Source organism: Camelus dromedarius, chromosome X, assembly GCF_036321535.1.
Source record: "Camelus dromedarius isolate mCamDro1 chromosome X, mCamDro1.pat, whole genome shotgun sequence".
Taxonomy (NCBI): domain Eukaryota; kingdom Metazoa; phylum Chordata; class Mammalia; order Artiodactyla; family Camelidae; genus Camelus; species Camelus dromedarius.
The window spans coordinates 22,946,794-22,960,956 of NC_087472.1; the positions used below are offsets into that span (position 1 = coordinate 22,946,794).

Here is a 14,163-nt window from a genome sequence, read left to right on the forward strand (position 1 = left end):
GCATAGTTGTCAGGCCAACTTCTGCTTCCTTGGAGAGTGTCCTTTCCACACAGCTTGAGACTTGCCTGCAAGGAAACCCAGGGAACCACAGATCCCTGGCTGCTGAGGGATGGGAAAAGCCAACAGCTGTCTGAAGGCATCATTCCCTTTTTCAGAGGCCCATCTGGCCAGGCCACAGCATCCTCACATTGTACATGCTGCTCCACCTCCAGTCTTGACCTATAAGGTCTATGAGTTTTGCTGTGTAATGTATTATGTGACACAGGAAAATAAGATTTTTGGGGGGATAAGGCAGCATCAAAACAGCCACACCAACATTAAAAAACAAATTTTCTTTTCAAAAATTGCCAAGTAGCGTATACAATAAATGTCTCTGATCTACCATTCCTTGTTGTTCAACTCATCTCCTGTTGTTGCTGTTATGTGCTTCCTAGTGTGTAGTTTGTGGTCCTCAAACATTTGGTCACATCCTATATGTCTTCAAATAAATTACATTTGGTTGCAGCTGTTAGGTACATTGCCAAGATCTCAGATTCATCACAGTATTTGGTGAGAACACTTTTAACAAAGGAATTTTTGTTACAAAGTACATTTTGATGTGCTTCCTAAGGCAAGGGGATATGTTAAGGGGTAAGGGAGGTCTGTTGTGTACATAACTCAGTTGTAATAATAATTAATGGTCTGTTTTCTGGATATGCATACTCAGCAGCGGTGCATTTGTGGAGAGATTGTTTTTCTTTCCCCCTATGCTTCAAAAGCCCTATAACAGATAACCAATAAATGTTGAAACGTGGACTCCAATTAAAAAATGCTTGTGTGTGTGTGTGTGTGTGTGTGTGAGAGAGAGAGAGAGCTTCTGAACGTGTAAGCGGAATATAAGTAGCCTTAGAGGGATTATTTCCCCATCAGTTTGGTAGGGCTCTTCTTTTTGCCACCTGCACTTCAAAAAAATTAAAAATTAAAATGACCAATGACAACAGTTACAGAGTCTAATGTTGAGACAAAATATTCTCCATGAGTAATTCAACTGTGCTTTGTGGGGCTTACAATGTCTGCAGCTCAGAAGCCAGGGCAGTTCCCTCGGTGGTCTCCAGATAAAAGTTCAATTCTTTTGCCCTGCCTGGGGCATCGGAGCAAGTCACGTCTCTCCCCATTCCTCTCTACTTATATTTTTTCCTTAAAGGGATTTAAATTAGTATTAAACACTTCATTTAAAAAACCAACCTCCTTTTATCTCCTGAACTATCTTCAGTGGGGATACGGCCAAGTATCTGGACAAGAAACCAAGCATTGTAGTTGTTTGCTAATAATTCTAGGGCTCTGATGGCGGAGAGAATTTTGGAATCGATTTTTCTCCCAGTGCTACTTTTTAACATGAATCTGTATCAGGTTAAAATTTCAAAGCCCAGTGGAGAATGATCATTTCGGTGCAGCTTTCCAAATCATAGTGGCATCTCTCTGGGCAATGACAATGAAGCTGTCGACTTGTTTTTTTAGCATGGGTGCCTCCGCCTCTGGTTGGGACATTTAGTTTTGGAGCTGCTGTCTAAGGAAATCTGTTTTCAAGTCAAGAGGGTTGATGGTAATATTTCAGATGTCTCTTCCAGCTGCATGCATTTTGCTCAGTCCTCCCTGCCTTTCCTGATGGAACAGGTCCCTCTGTGCCAGTGACTTTAAGTGATTGTGAGATAATAGCTGAGGATGGCTCAGAAAAATGAGAGAAACAAAAGAAATCATTTTATGAAATCATCATTTTAATGGCAGCCTTACCCAGGACAAGTAAAAATGTCTGCAGGGCAATTAGAAAGGAATTTTATTTTATTTATTTTTCTCTTAGTGGAAGCACTAGAGGGCTTACCCCAGGCTGTTCTATGGTATTACTATTTGGTCCCTGTGGTTTTAATATGGAGTGAGAATGCAAAGAAACGAGCTAATGTTATGTTTGTAAATGTTGCATGTGGTCTTGTTTTAGCCTCTAAAGTTCAGAAGGCGTACTATCAGGGGTCCTCCATTTTTGTGTGTGTGTGGAGTAGTCACTGTTCTTAAAATTGACTTGAGATCATGGATGGTGGAGGGGAAGTGACATGCTATGGCATTTAAGTCCCTGAGTAAGAGACGATGTGTTCTTACTGGCTACCTTCTCTGATCTATGGGGTTCAAGGAGGGGTAGAGTAGAAGACAAATGGCTTAGAGACCAATTGGTTGGGGTCCCCTGTATTATATGAATACCAAGCATTCCCTTTGTTTGGTTTACATAACATCTTCAGTCCAAGCAGGCTAAGAGTTAATTGTCCTATACTGCTCACTTCCACTCTTAGGTCAACTTGTGTGTGCTGTCCTAAAGAACTTCCCCACAGAGTCCTGAATGCTGTAACCAGTGACCAACTGAGGAAAAAGAAAATGTGGTATGCAGGAATTAGAAAATGATTTGCACTTCCTTATGCCTAAAAATATGCAGCTCCTTTTCTAATCAGATTTTTAAAACAGCTCTATTTCCATAGGAATTACTCGTTGGCTATAAAGGTCACCAGGAATTGGTGAGCATTAGAAACCGCAAACCAATTAGAATGTGGCAATGGCTTTGCTCAGAATCAAATGTGGATTCAAATTGGCTCTGGTAATAAGATGCTTTATAATGAAACCACCATTGAATGCATTAGTAGATGCTTTCCTGGTTTTTGAGAAAGACACAAAATGTAGCGGGGAATGGGGTCTGGGCATGGGAACAAGGATTATTTGGTCACACTTTCAAGCCTTTGCGCTAATCAGTCCTCCCAGAGAGCCTCCTTTGCCTGCAATATGGATGAATGGCTTTTGGAAGCTTAATGGGAATTGATGCCATCGATCGATTACCATTTAAAGCACGACTTCCCAATTTCTAAAAGTCATTGAAGGAAAAATGCTTTCTGGTAGAACAAGTATCCTTTATCAGAGGATCCAAGTGTGGGGTCTTGGTAGCTTAAGGGGTCAATTACTGCATATAGCAACTTGATGCTTATTGGGATGTTGAACATAAGCTGTGCTGAAGGTTGATACCAAACCAGATTTCCATGGAGCCAATTATGTGCTGACTACTCAGCAGATGGAAATCCCTGGCTTCCTGCCCTGAAACGTGAGAGTGATTTCACGAGGGCAGAGGATTATTCCCAGATAACCTTCTGGAACTACCATCATAGTAAGGGTCAAGGCCAGGTTAGTTTCGGAGGATCTTCATATCATTTTGATGCTTCTAGCACTGGACCCCTCTCCCTGGCTGGGGATTATGAACTGTTCGATAAACAGTGGTAGAGGTGAGACAGGGATATCCTGAGCCAGTGAGAATTCTTGAAAGGGCCTCAGAACTAACCATTTCTCCTTTAGGCAATGAAAACAGTTTTCAATTAACTGCTATAATTTCAAGAAACACACTCCTCCTGGTTTCCCATGAAACAATTGGACAAATCCCATGATAATATATGGAGAAATATATTCCTTACTGATTTCTTAAAACAAGCTGGTTTAGAATCAACATTTGTTTACTGTGGATCTTTGATGAAAAGTCAGTAATTGTACCTGCCATCCAATAACTTGTTTATCGGTTGGAGAGAATGACTAAACTTTTCCTCTTTACCTACCATTCACGTGGCTTTTGGATCATTGTTAGAACCAGTGACAGGGGTTACAGTAGCAGGGAGTGGTATGTAAAGAATGGGTCCATTTTCTCATTGAAACCACCATATTTTCCTGGTTAAGCCAACTGAAAAAACACTTGAGTTCTTGAACACTCCATTGGTAGCCTTTCTTATAGACCAGTTGCTACAGAGCAAAGAGCTTGATAGTTTATGTAAAAGCGGTTTGTCCATCATATTATCCTTCTATAATTTTCTGCTTCGATCTCCTTTAATCTTTCTCCTTGACAATACTTATGCTTTACTAATTTTTGCTAGTGAACAACTTGCTGTTTCCCTACTAAGATTTGGCCTACGTGGAGGTGGACGGGGGGAAATAAATCTACTCAAGAAATTAAAACAATTATTGGCTTCCCTGAAAATGGAATTATCAATATATACATGAATACTTGAAACAACTGTAATACATTTCAATAGAAAACCAATGTCTAAAATAGAATATGTAATTTTATAGTCCATCACTCCTCAGATTCTTAGTCAGAGTCAATTACCTAACTTCTGTGAACTGCTGAGACATAAGATCACTGCTTTTGTAAAAGCTATAAAGGAGAATAGGTATTATTTAGTTCAATCCCTTCATCATTCAAGTAAGGGGACCAAGGCCGACAGAAGTTAAATGACTTGCCCAGGGACAAACAGTCTCTTTGTGGCAGGGTTGGGATTCAAACCTGTGGTTCAAACTTCATGTTCTTGACATGCCACCTGTTATGTCACACACAACTCTTAGAGCCAAAGGACAATGAATTAGGTCATCAAGCAAGTGGCTTGGTGTATTTAAGATGCTCTGCTTTGATAACATTCCCCCCACCCTTCCCCAACCCTCCTTTAAAACACTGTGAATTTGCATTTGTGAGCAGATGATAAAATAAAAACCAGCAGGCCCAATTAATTGTAAAGCACTTACTCTGAAAAATTCTTTTGTTGAGCCAGAGTCCAGGGTCCCATATGCAATTTCAGTCTGCTTAGCCAAGTCTTCAGCACTCTCTATGGGAGAAACCATCCTCTCCACAGTCAGGAAAGCAGCGAGATTGGCAGTATAGGAAGAAATTATGATCAGGGTGAAGAACCACCAAACCCCTCCAACAATGCGCCCGGAGAGTGATCTACAAAACAAAACAAAGACCAGTCCAGACCCAGAGGGGCCAGATTTCAGTTTAAGAAATCCTTATCTTTATTTTTGGAAAGAGGCATGGTTTCAGGGTAGCTGATGAAAGAGGGACGTATATGATGTCAGGGAATTAACACATCAAACAAAAGGAACAAGTTGACAGCAGCACCCCATGTCATGATGGCATGTGATGATGGTACAGGCATAGCACTCTTCAGGCCTATGTGGGTTTCAAAGCAGGCTTGTTGATTTCATCACAGGTTAAAAATATCTTCTTTGTACCAGCTCCTTCTTAGATGTAATAATTGTCCTCTGATTCTCTTCCTGTGCATTTTGCTGGGCACAACTGTGGAACCCTGCTCTATTTCCTTTAGGGCAAGTGGCTTTTAGTCCTTTCTGTACATCAGAATCACCTGGGATCTTTAAAAAAAATCTCTCATGCTCAGGCCTACCCAAGACCAATGAAATCAGAACCTGAGAGATGGGACCCAGACATGTATTTTTTAAATCTCTCCAGGTGATTACCATGTGCAGTCAAGGTTGAAAACACTGATGTAAGGTGATGTCATGGGAGAAACACAGACTCAAAAACCTTTCCATATTTGAAGAGAGATGGGTAGATGTTAGTAAATAAGCACTATTCACTCTGGATTTCATGAACTTAATATAGACATTGCCATTTTGTGGAGCTGGTCACCCAAGAGGCAAGGCGCCATAAAATAATATTTATTATTGTCTTCATGTAAATAAATGGCTAGTGGGGCTCAGAAGTTTAGATCCAGGGATTCAAAGTCTTCCCTTTTACAAACTAAGACTCAACACACAGGACAGGCCTCAAGTAAAGTAGAAAACTACCTGTGTAATAGGATTTGAGAGGCACTAAAATGTCTCTTCTGTACTACCCTCCCCTTCCCCAAATAACCAAAATGAATAAAACCATCCTCACTGGCCTGCCATAGAAATTCTTATGACTGAAATCATCTCTGAGTTTTCTTCAGGAGCCTCAGTCAAAATGCAACCCTTTACTGCAACAGGACCCATTATCCTGTTCTCCTGGACTAGTCAATACAATTAGTGGAGAATGGGACAGAAGATGGGTAAGTTTCAATAAGGGAAAATTTTATTCTTTAGTATAACTATGCATTGGGGGTGTTTGTTACAATGCAGATTCAGAATATCTGAGCACTCAAAAATCTGTGCTTCTTAAGCACCACTGGTGATTGCAGTGGTCTGCAGATCAAACTGGAAAATACCATTCTCCTTCTACATCAGTGATTCTCAACTCTGCCTGCACATCAATGTCATCTGGGGAGCTTGAGACAAAATAAAACAAAACAAAACAACCCTCAAAATGCCTAGGCTCCACCCCAGGCCAATTAAAGCAGCATCTCTGGGGGTAGGGTCTAAGCAGCAGGATTGGGAGTCATGGTCCTACATGATGAGTGCTACTCAGGGAGAGGGTATGTGGGAAGTGAGGGGGCAGTGTGAGGGCGCTGAATGTTCAGTGATGGGTAATGGCTTGTATGGAGGAAATTTCATCTCCTTCATGATGCTGCTGAAGGCTGGCTCTGTCTGCAGACATGAAATCTGGTCCCTAGGTTTTATAAAGCATTGCCACATTATCTCTAGGATAGTCCTGCTCTGTGGCAGCACTCCATCCTGGTGAGGCTATGTTCTCTCATGCCCAGAAAAGCTAACAGGAAAAGAACCCACTCTGTCATAGAGTCAAGAATAGGCATAGGAGTCTGGCACGTCCTCAGGCTCTGGGGGAAGAGGGCAGTTCTGGGCTGAAAGCTGGCAAATCAAGCTCTTCCCTGTTTGTACTCGCATTTTTACTGCTTTGAAGCCAATTTAAATTCCTGCATCCCAAGGTAACCTTTTTATTAGCCTCTGGAAAATTCAGTTGGTTTAGATTTTACACTCTGATCAAATAATTTTGGCAGGTGTTTTGATAAATAATATTCTTTATTGATTAACTATAAACAAAACTACTTGGTTTTTTAAAGCCTGTAATTCCCCTTGGTCTCCAGATGCTTAAAACGAGCCTTACTTATTTACTTCTGAACATAATCACTTTTAGCCTTTTGGATGTGAAAATCTGCTTTGCAAAAGATTTTTTCTAACTAGTAGTTATACTCTCTCTGGATTTCACCTGGGAACATTTCCCTTTTAATCAGAAGACATAAAAATATCTGGATGAGTCAGAATGTGTCACATTTCCAAATGCTAAAAGTATACAGAACATTTCAATTATGAATTTGAACCTTTCATAGTCTTTCTTCATTGTTGCCATATACATTTCATTTATTCTGGGCTGATCTGACTCTGGAAATAATTTCACTGTATAAAAGATGAATGCTCAAAGTAGCAGTTGTAGTAATAGGGTAATAAAAATGGTAACAATAGCTAACACTTAAGGAGGACTTCTATACACGACTCTGTTCTAATTGTTTACATGTGTCAACTCTTTTAATCCTCCATCCCTAATATTTTATGGCTGAGAGAATGGAGGCATTCTATAGATAAAGAAACAGAAGCCGAAAGAGAAATAGGAAATAAATCATCTCTACTTATACAACAGGAAAGATATATCCAAATTCTTGTAGTGTAAAATACTCATATTTGTATAAGAAAATCCAGAATGGTACGTAAATTATAGAAGGAGCAATTTTCCTACAAACACTGAGAAATATAGTTGTAGGAAAGCCAAACATGTTTGGATAATTATTGTTTATTATCTGTTGTTCATTTGGAATGGAACTGTGAATGTCATCCTCATTTGGAATGATGAGGTTTTACTGAGACCAAGGGGAAAAACTGCTTTTTGGACTATTTACAGAATCCTGGTTTGGTATGGAAAAGGGTGTATTCTGCTGTTGTGAATACTAATGGTAGTTTATGTATTGTCTACTTGAAATGTAGAGGAGAATACAGTAATTTATGGAAATTATACTTGTGCCATTCTATTGAGGCTAATGGACTATGGCTATGTCTGTGTGATCTAAAATCAAGCCTGCACATCATAATCTGGTAATTTTGGCCACCTTAATAGTTGACTCAGATAATCATGTGGTTGATTTGTATGACACAACTGAAGTTGGCTGTTGACATGACTGAAAATAAACTTAAATGCAAAATGGTCATTTTCATGGCCCCTTGTCGACATGACTATTGATTTTGGCAGTTGTGTAGTTAATATCGTGATAGACCTATGAGAATGCAGAATTTTGGTGAACATCCACATAGAAGTGGTAAAATAGTATCTACAAGCATCAGTATAGATGGAAAAAGGAGCTTCCTTGGAATCAGTGTCGAATGCACAACCTTGCATTCAGCATTCTCCCCTCAAGACAGTAGTAGCTTTAACAAGAGTCTTGGTGGAATTTCTACCATTTTCTTTCCTTTTATGGCATGGATGCCTAAATCCTTCCACTGAGAAAATGTGCAACGGAATTCATAGAGAAGAAGCTCTTATTAGAATTTTCACATTTCCCTTTTCTCATTAGTGAGACTATAGCCATTTAAAGCCACATTTCACATGGAGGCTATATAAAAAGTGACTGATGGGTCAGCCCCATCACATTTTTAAAAGGGTCTGTTAAAACAAGACAAGACTTTATAGTTGACTTAGAAAGACCTATCATTTTCCAGTATCTTTCCTTCCATTAATGCAGCTTCAGAATGTTTAACATTCATTTCAAATAGTTTTGTTGCACAAGGCAGATTTTGAGGTTAGCATAATGAAATGGCTGTGAGATGCTGTACATTTAGTATTTATAAAAATGCATTAAAGGAACTGATCATAACTTTTGAAGAAATGTAAGAGGAAGCATGAAGTTAATGAAAGTAAATTAGCAACAAGAGAAGAACAGACATAAACACATTGCAAAATAATATACAATGCTCATGTTATCTGTACTCATAAGAAACTAGAGTTTCTGAGTTAATAATAAAATGGATTTTACGGCCTCTGAAATGATAATAAAAGTGAGCTATGTGCTGTAACCTTCATCCTGTAAGTAAATTTTGAAATCTGCACTTTACTAGCTTCACAAGATGAAGGGCTGGAACTGCAAACCACTCCTCCTTTGCACAAACTCTTTATCATTCCTTCTTCCCCTTCTTCTTTCTTCCAAAGTATGCATCATTTCTACACTCCATTCAATACTGTATCTATGACAGATTTTTTAAAAATGTGTGGAATCAATCTTTGGCTCTTATAGTCTTCTCTGATGGGAATAACTAACCATCTCTCAGAGACTGAAAACTACAGCTTTCAGCCAGAAAAGTCATGAAATTGTTGTAATAAAAATCCTGCTATTACAATTAATTTACTACCACCTCACTACCGCTTTGAAGTGAATTTGCAGTAGGATGAAGACACTGGTCATACATCAGCGAAGGAAAGGATATTGCTTTAAATAGAGCCCCAAACTCCTGTTGTCTTTGATCCCATTCATTTTATATCCTTCGTGTATTTTATTCTTCTGTGCATACTTTCCATTTTAAAGGAAGATCTATGTGTCTACTAACCTGGACAGATCCCCTGCCTGCTTATCCCAAGTGTTTGATATCTTGAAAACTTAACGGGAGAATGGTGCCCTTGGAATAATCTGTATGCAATAATCAGGTTCAAGTTAGTGTGTTCTTTCCATTTCTCTGTTATAACTCCCTCAACCCTCATGTCTGCAACTTGGCTAGCCCTCAGATGTCCCTGCAGCTTCAGAGAAAGTCAGCAGGGGGAGCATTTGTCTGGAAGGACTTGGATTCTGGGCTGCTTAGCAGTTCCATGAACGTTTTACAAAGGAAATAAATTTCAGATTAAAAAATTACAACCTCCTGTCAATATCAGCAAGACATTGTGGAATAATACAATCAAAATATTTGCAAGTGGTATAATCCTTAAAGAAAGTACTTTATGTGTTCAGGAAGGAAGGTTGTCAGTTATTTCTCATCAGAAATCAGCTATTTGGCACTGACTAAAATGTCAACTGTATTCCTAAGGAGTATTAGGAACAAAAACGCAAATGCAATATTAAATATTATATTTGTGAAGCCAGGATGGTTAAGAGTAGCCAGTTTCAAAATGGTAACAGCGAACCTGTATTGCGAGCTTACTACATGTCAGGTGCTGTGCTTTGCATTTTACAGATGAGGAACTGAGGCTTAGCAAGGTTTAGCAACTCACACCACATTACACAACAGCTAAGCAGAGTGTGAATCTAGTGAGACTAACTCCAGCACCCACATACTTAACCACCATGCTCCCTCCATCTGGCTACACCCACTGGCTATCTCCTCACCCCCACAATCAGGGGGAAGAGGGTTGAGTGTGGTCTCCTCATACTTTCTCCTGACTCCCCCTGACAGATTAGTTCGTGTATGGATATAACCTCAGCTTCTTCCATTGATTGCTCTCTCTATGGGTGATTCAGTCTCCACCGGAACTGGTCACTCTGAGGGAGCTGAAAACATCAAACCTAATACTGACATGGACTCTTTCAGCTTCTCGGTTATTGGTGATAGCTTTATTTGATGGAGATGGAATCATGTTCAGTTTTCCTCATGATGGCTCATTGCTGATTTCCCAGTCTTTTTGAGTGAGCACGTGTTCAGCAGCATTTTTAAATGCTCACTGCCTGCTCTCTCTAACAGCCAGGGCAAAGGCACTGTTTCATCAGAGGTTGGGAGACTGGAAAACAGCTCTTGTGCATGAGCATGAGCAAAAAAGGGAACAAACACTGCAGCTTTAGGTCGGTAGTGGCAGGCAGTGTGTGGCAGCGGAAATAATCATACTGCTGGCTCTTCGAGCCTCCACGACCTTGGCTTCCCTCACATTATCTCTCCGGGCACTGTTCCTTTGTCTATGGGATGAGAAGAGCAGGACAGAGCGGAAAGAGCATGGGTTTTGGAATTGGTGTTAAGTTTGAATACTGGCTTTGTTATTAACTGTGTGGATGGGCAAATTATTTAAACTGAGCATCACCTCCAACTTAAAAACAAGTCTAATGCCCACCCTCTGGTAGTGTTTTGAGGATTAAAATTCGTATGATAATGCAGATAAAGTGCCCAGACGCAGTGGGACCACAGAGAAGTTTGTTCCTCTGCCCTCAGTTAAACGGAAGCAGCTAGATCAATTTCTCTCTGACATCTCCTCCTGCTATAATATTTGATAATTCTACTTTAACAGGTGGTCTCATAATTTCTTGAATTGCCTCAATTCTGAGAAAAGTCAGAGGGTACAAATGCATGCTCCCATTCTGGGCTTTCTGCAGAGTTTACATTCCAAGAATGGCCATTGAACAGAAATAAAGTGTGATGCTAGCATTTGCAGCGAAGGCAACCGCGAATCTCAAAGCGCAACAATGTTATTAGCGGGAATTTCTAAATCTATTAAGAGAGAAGCACGTTACAGTGGGGTTTGTTGCTATCCAACTGAGCACAAATATATAACCAATAAAGCTCTCAAGACGAGGAGAAACATGTTTTCTCCTTACTTGTATATAATAAATATGCAAAGTATAACATTTTATTGTGAGACTTAAATATATAATTTTTTCTGAAGGACCCAAAAGACAGTATTGGAGGAGAGATCACTCATATGGTAGAAAAAATATAGAGCTTATAAAGGTAATAATTTATTACTCAAAAGCACAGTAAGGAGAATACCTGTTACTCTAGACCTGTGTTGTTCCATAGGCTGTGTGCCCCATTGCTGGGTTGAGTTGCAACCAGAGGTTTTAAAACAATGAAACAGAATGGAGAATATCAGAGTGCATTGCATACTGTAAGGGTGATAATGTCTCGTGAAACTTTTGTTATGTACATATATGTGTACTGAGCTGTGATGGAAAATGTATTTCTTACTGAGGGCCATGGTCAAAATATTTGAAAGCCATTGCTCTATCAGACAGTGTCTAGTGCACTATAATAAAACCCGTAGCTTGAAAAAACCATTTGATATATTTCAGTGCTACAGAAGAGCCACAGCTTAAATTCTGCTACCAAAAAAAAAAAAAAAAAAAAAAAAAGAATCTTTCCAGCTTGTCATTTTCAGGTCATCATATTTAAGTTATTACTTAATTAGGCAATATGCATAAATACTTCCAAAAACAAATGGCCTTTTAAGAGTCCTATTTGGGTATGCACAGTAGTACGCAGCATACCGGTGCGGGTATCACAAATTTAGTTCTGAAAATTCACTTACAGAAACCAATAAAATCTCCAGCCTTAATAACTCTTTAGCATTGTCTCAACACAGATTACCAGCCATGTTAAAAACCATTCAATTACGGGATCATTCAGAAACCCTCGTCTCTTGAAGTGAACATTTAAAAAAATAAGAAGAAAGAAACTAGTAGATTGAACTCCCAGATGATATCACAAAATGATAGATTCACATTCTAGGCCCAAAAGGAACAGGGAGAGAAATAATTTGGAGAATCTGACCAAGCAGAATGAGGGTGGCAAAAAAAGAATGACTTAGACAAATGGGCTTGCCTCACAAATGTTATACTGAAAAACTGCCGAAGATGGTTACCAGTGAGTTTTACTGCAGAACTTCATTTTAAATGTTTTGTCCTCCAAGTGGATAATTTCAAAATGAAGTACACTGTAAAAACATGGTAGGTGACCTTCTGAGTCCTTATATTCTAAATGAAAATCCCTATATGTTTATATAATTCACTCTGGTCAGTATTTGGATTAATGTTTGATTTTGCCAAAGCTACAGCTTTTTCAGAAAAAACTAATTTTTTTCTGATTATAAAGATGTTACGTTTGCTTACAATATTTTGTGATGATGAGTTCACGACCATTTTGGTTTAGATGAGTCAACACTCTAAGTGGGTGAGGTTTAGGACATTCACATTCAATATTTTCAATAGCTTCACTGAGATAAAATTTGCATACCATAAAATTCACCAATGTAAGCGTACAATGAATGATTTTAGTAAATTTAGAGTTGTGTAACCATCACCACAACCCAGTTCTGGAACATTGCCATCACTCTGAAAAGTTCCCTAGTGCCCATTGTGGTTAATCCTGACAGAGACGGGACCAGGGTGAGGCGAGTGAGGCATTTGCCCCACACACAAAAGTTAAGGGGGTGCCAAAATCTCATTAATCAAGAAAAATAGCATTTAATGCAATATTAAAAAAAATTAATGTAAAAAGTCCATGATGAACAAAATAGCAAATTTTTAAATAAAGACTGGACCCGACCCCTGTACTTGCTCTACTCAGCCTCACTTGCCTCCCCCTAACTCTGATCCCAGTTAGCCCCTCTCTGCTCCCTCCAAGCCCCTGGAAACCACTAATGTACTTTCTGTCTCTATGGATTTGGCTATTCTGGGCAAATGGAATAATACAATATGGGATAGTCAATAAATGGAATTCAAGAAATGAAATCATATGGTATGTGGCATTTTGTGTCTGGCTTCTTTCTTTTAGCATCGTGTTTTCAAAGTTCACATAGTAGCATATATCAGTAGTCTTTTAAGTTGCTGAATAGTTTTCCATTCCAAATACGGTATGGATATAACACGTTTTGTTAATCCATTTATGTGTTGATGGACATTTGGGTTGTTTCAACTTTTTGGCTATATCAAATAAAGCTCCTGTGAACGTGAACATTTATGTATAAAGCTTTGTGTGGATGTATGTTTTCTCTTAGGTAAATAACTAAGAGTAGAATTGCTGTGTTGTATTTTAAGTGTATATGTAATTATAAGAAACTGCCAAGCTGTTTTCCAATTTGGCTGTAGCAGTTTGCATTCACACTGCTAATGAATGAAAGCTATAGCCATTTCACATCCTCATCACCACTTGGTATTATCTGGCTTTTTGATTATAGACATTCTAGAGTATATGTAGAGGTATCTCACTGTGATTTTAATTTGCATTTCCCTAATAACTAATGGGGTTGAGCATCTTTTCATATGATTATTAGCCATTTGTATATCTTCTTTGGGAAAATGTCTATTCAAATCTTTCATCCATTTTTAGAACTGGGTTGTTTATTTTCTTCTTATTGAGTTGCAAGAGCTCTTTCTATATTCTAGATATAAGTCCTTTATCAGATGTATGATTTGCTAATATTTTCTCCCACTGAGGCTTGTCTTTTCATTTTCCTAATGATGTGTTTTGAAATGTAACAGTTTTGAACTTTGATGAAGTCCAGTTTATCAGTTTTTACAGTGGATTGTGCTTTTTGTGTTCTGAAAATTCTCTGTTCAATATAAGGTCACACAGAATTCCTCCCATGGTTTCTTTTAGAAGTTTTATAGTTTTAGTTTTAAAACTTGGGTGAGATACTACAGTGAAATAGTTTTAGGCACTCTGAGAGCAAAATGAAAAATGGAGGACACAGAAAGGAGAAGATAGGAG

The 14,163-nt window shown here is 38.8% G+C and overlaps 1 protein-coding gene across 4 annotated transcripts in view; it reads right to left on the reverse strand.

Annotated features, from left to right (window-relative positions):
- GRIA3 (glutamate ionotropic receptor AMPA type subunit 3) overlaps positions 1-14,163 on the reverse strand; it is a 262,136-nt gene that overhangs the window by 52,393 nt on the left and 195,580 nt on the right. For all 4 annotated transcript variants that reach the window (XM_010991643.3, XM_010991644.3, XM_010991645.3 and 1 more), the window contains one exon: positions 4,573-4,771. In XM_010991643.3, coding sequence (XP_010989945.2) covers positions 4,573-4,771 — 199 coding nt within the window. The remainder of the gene's footprint in view (positions 1-4,572; positions 4,772-14,163) is intronic.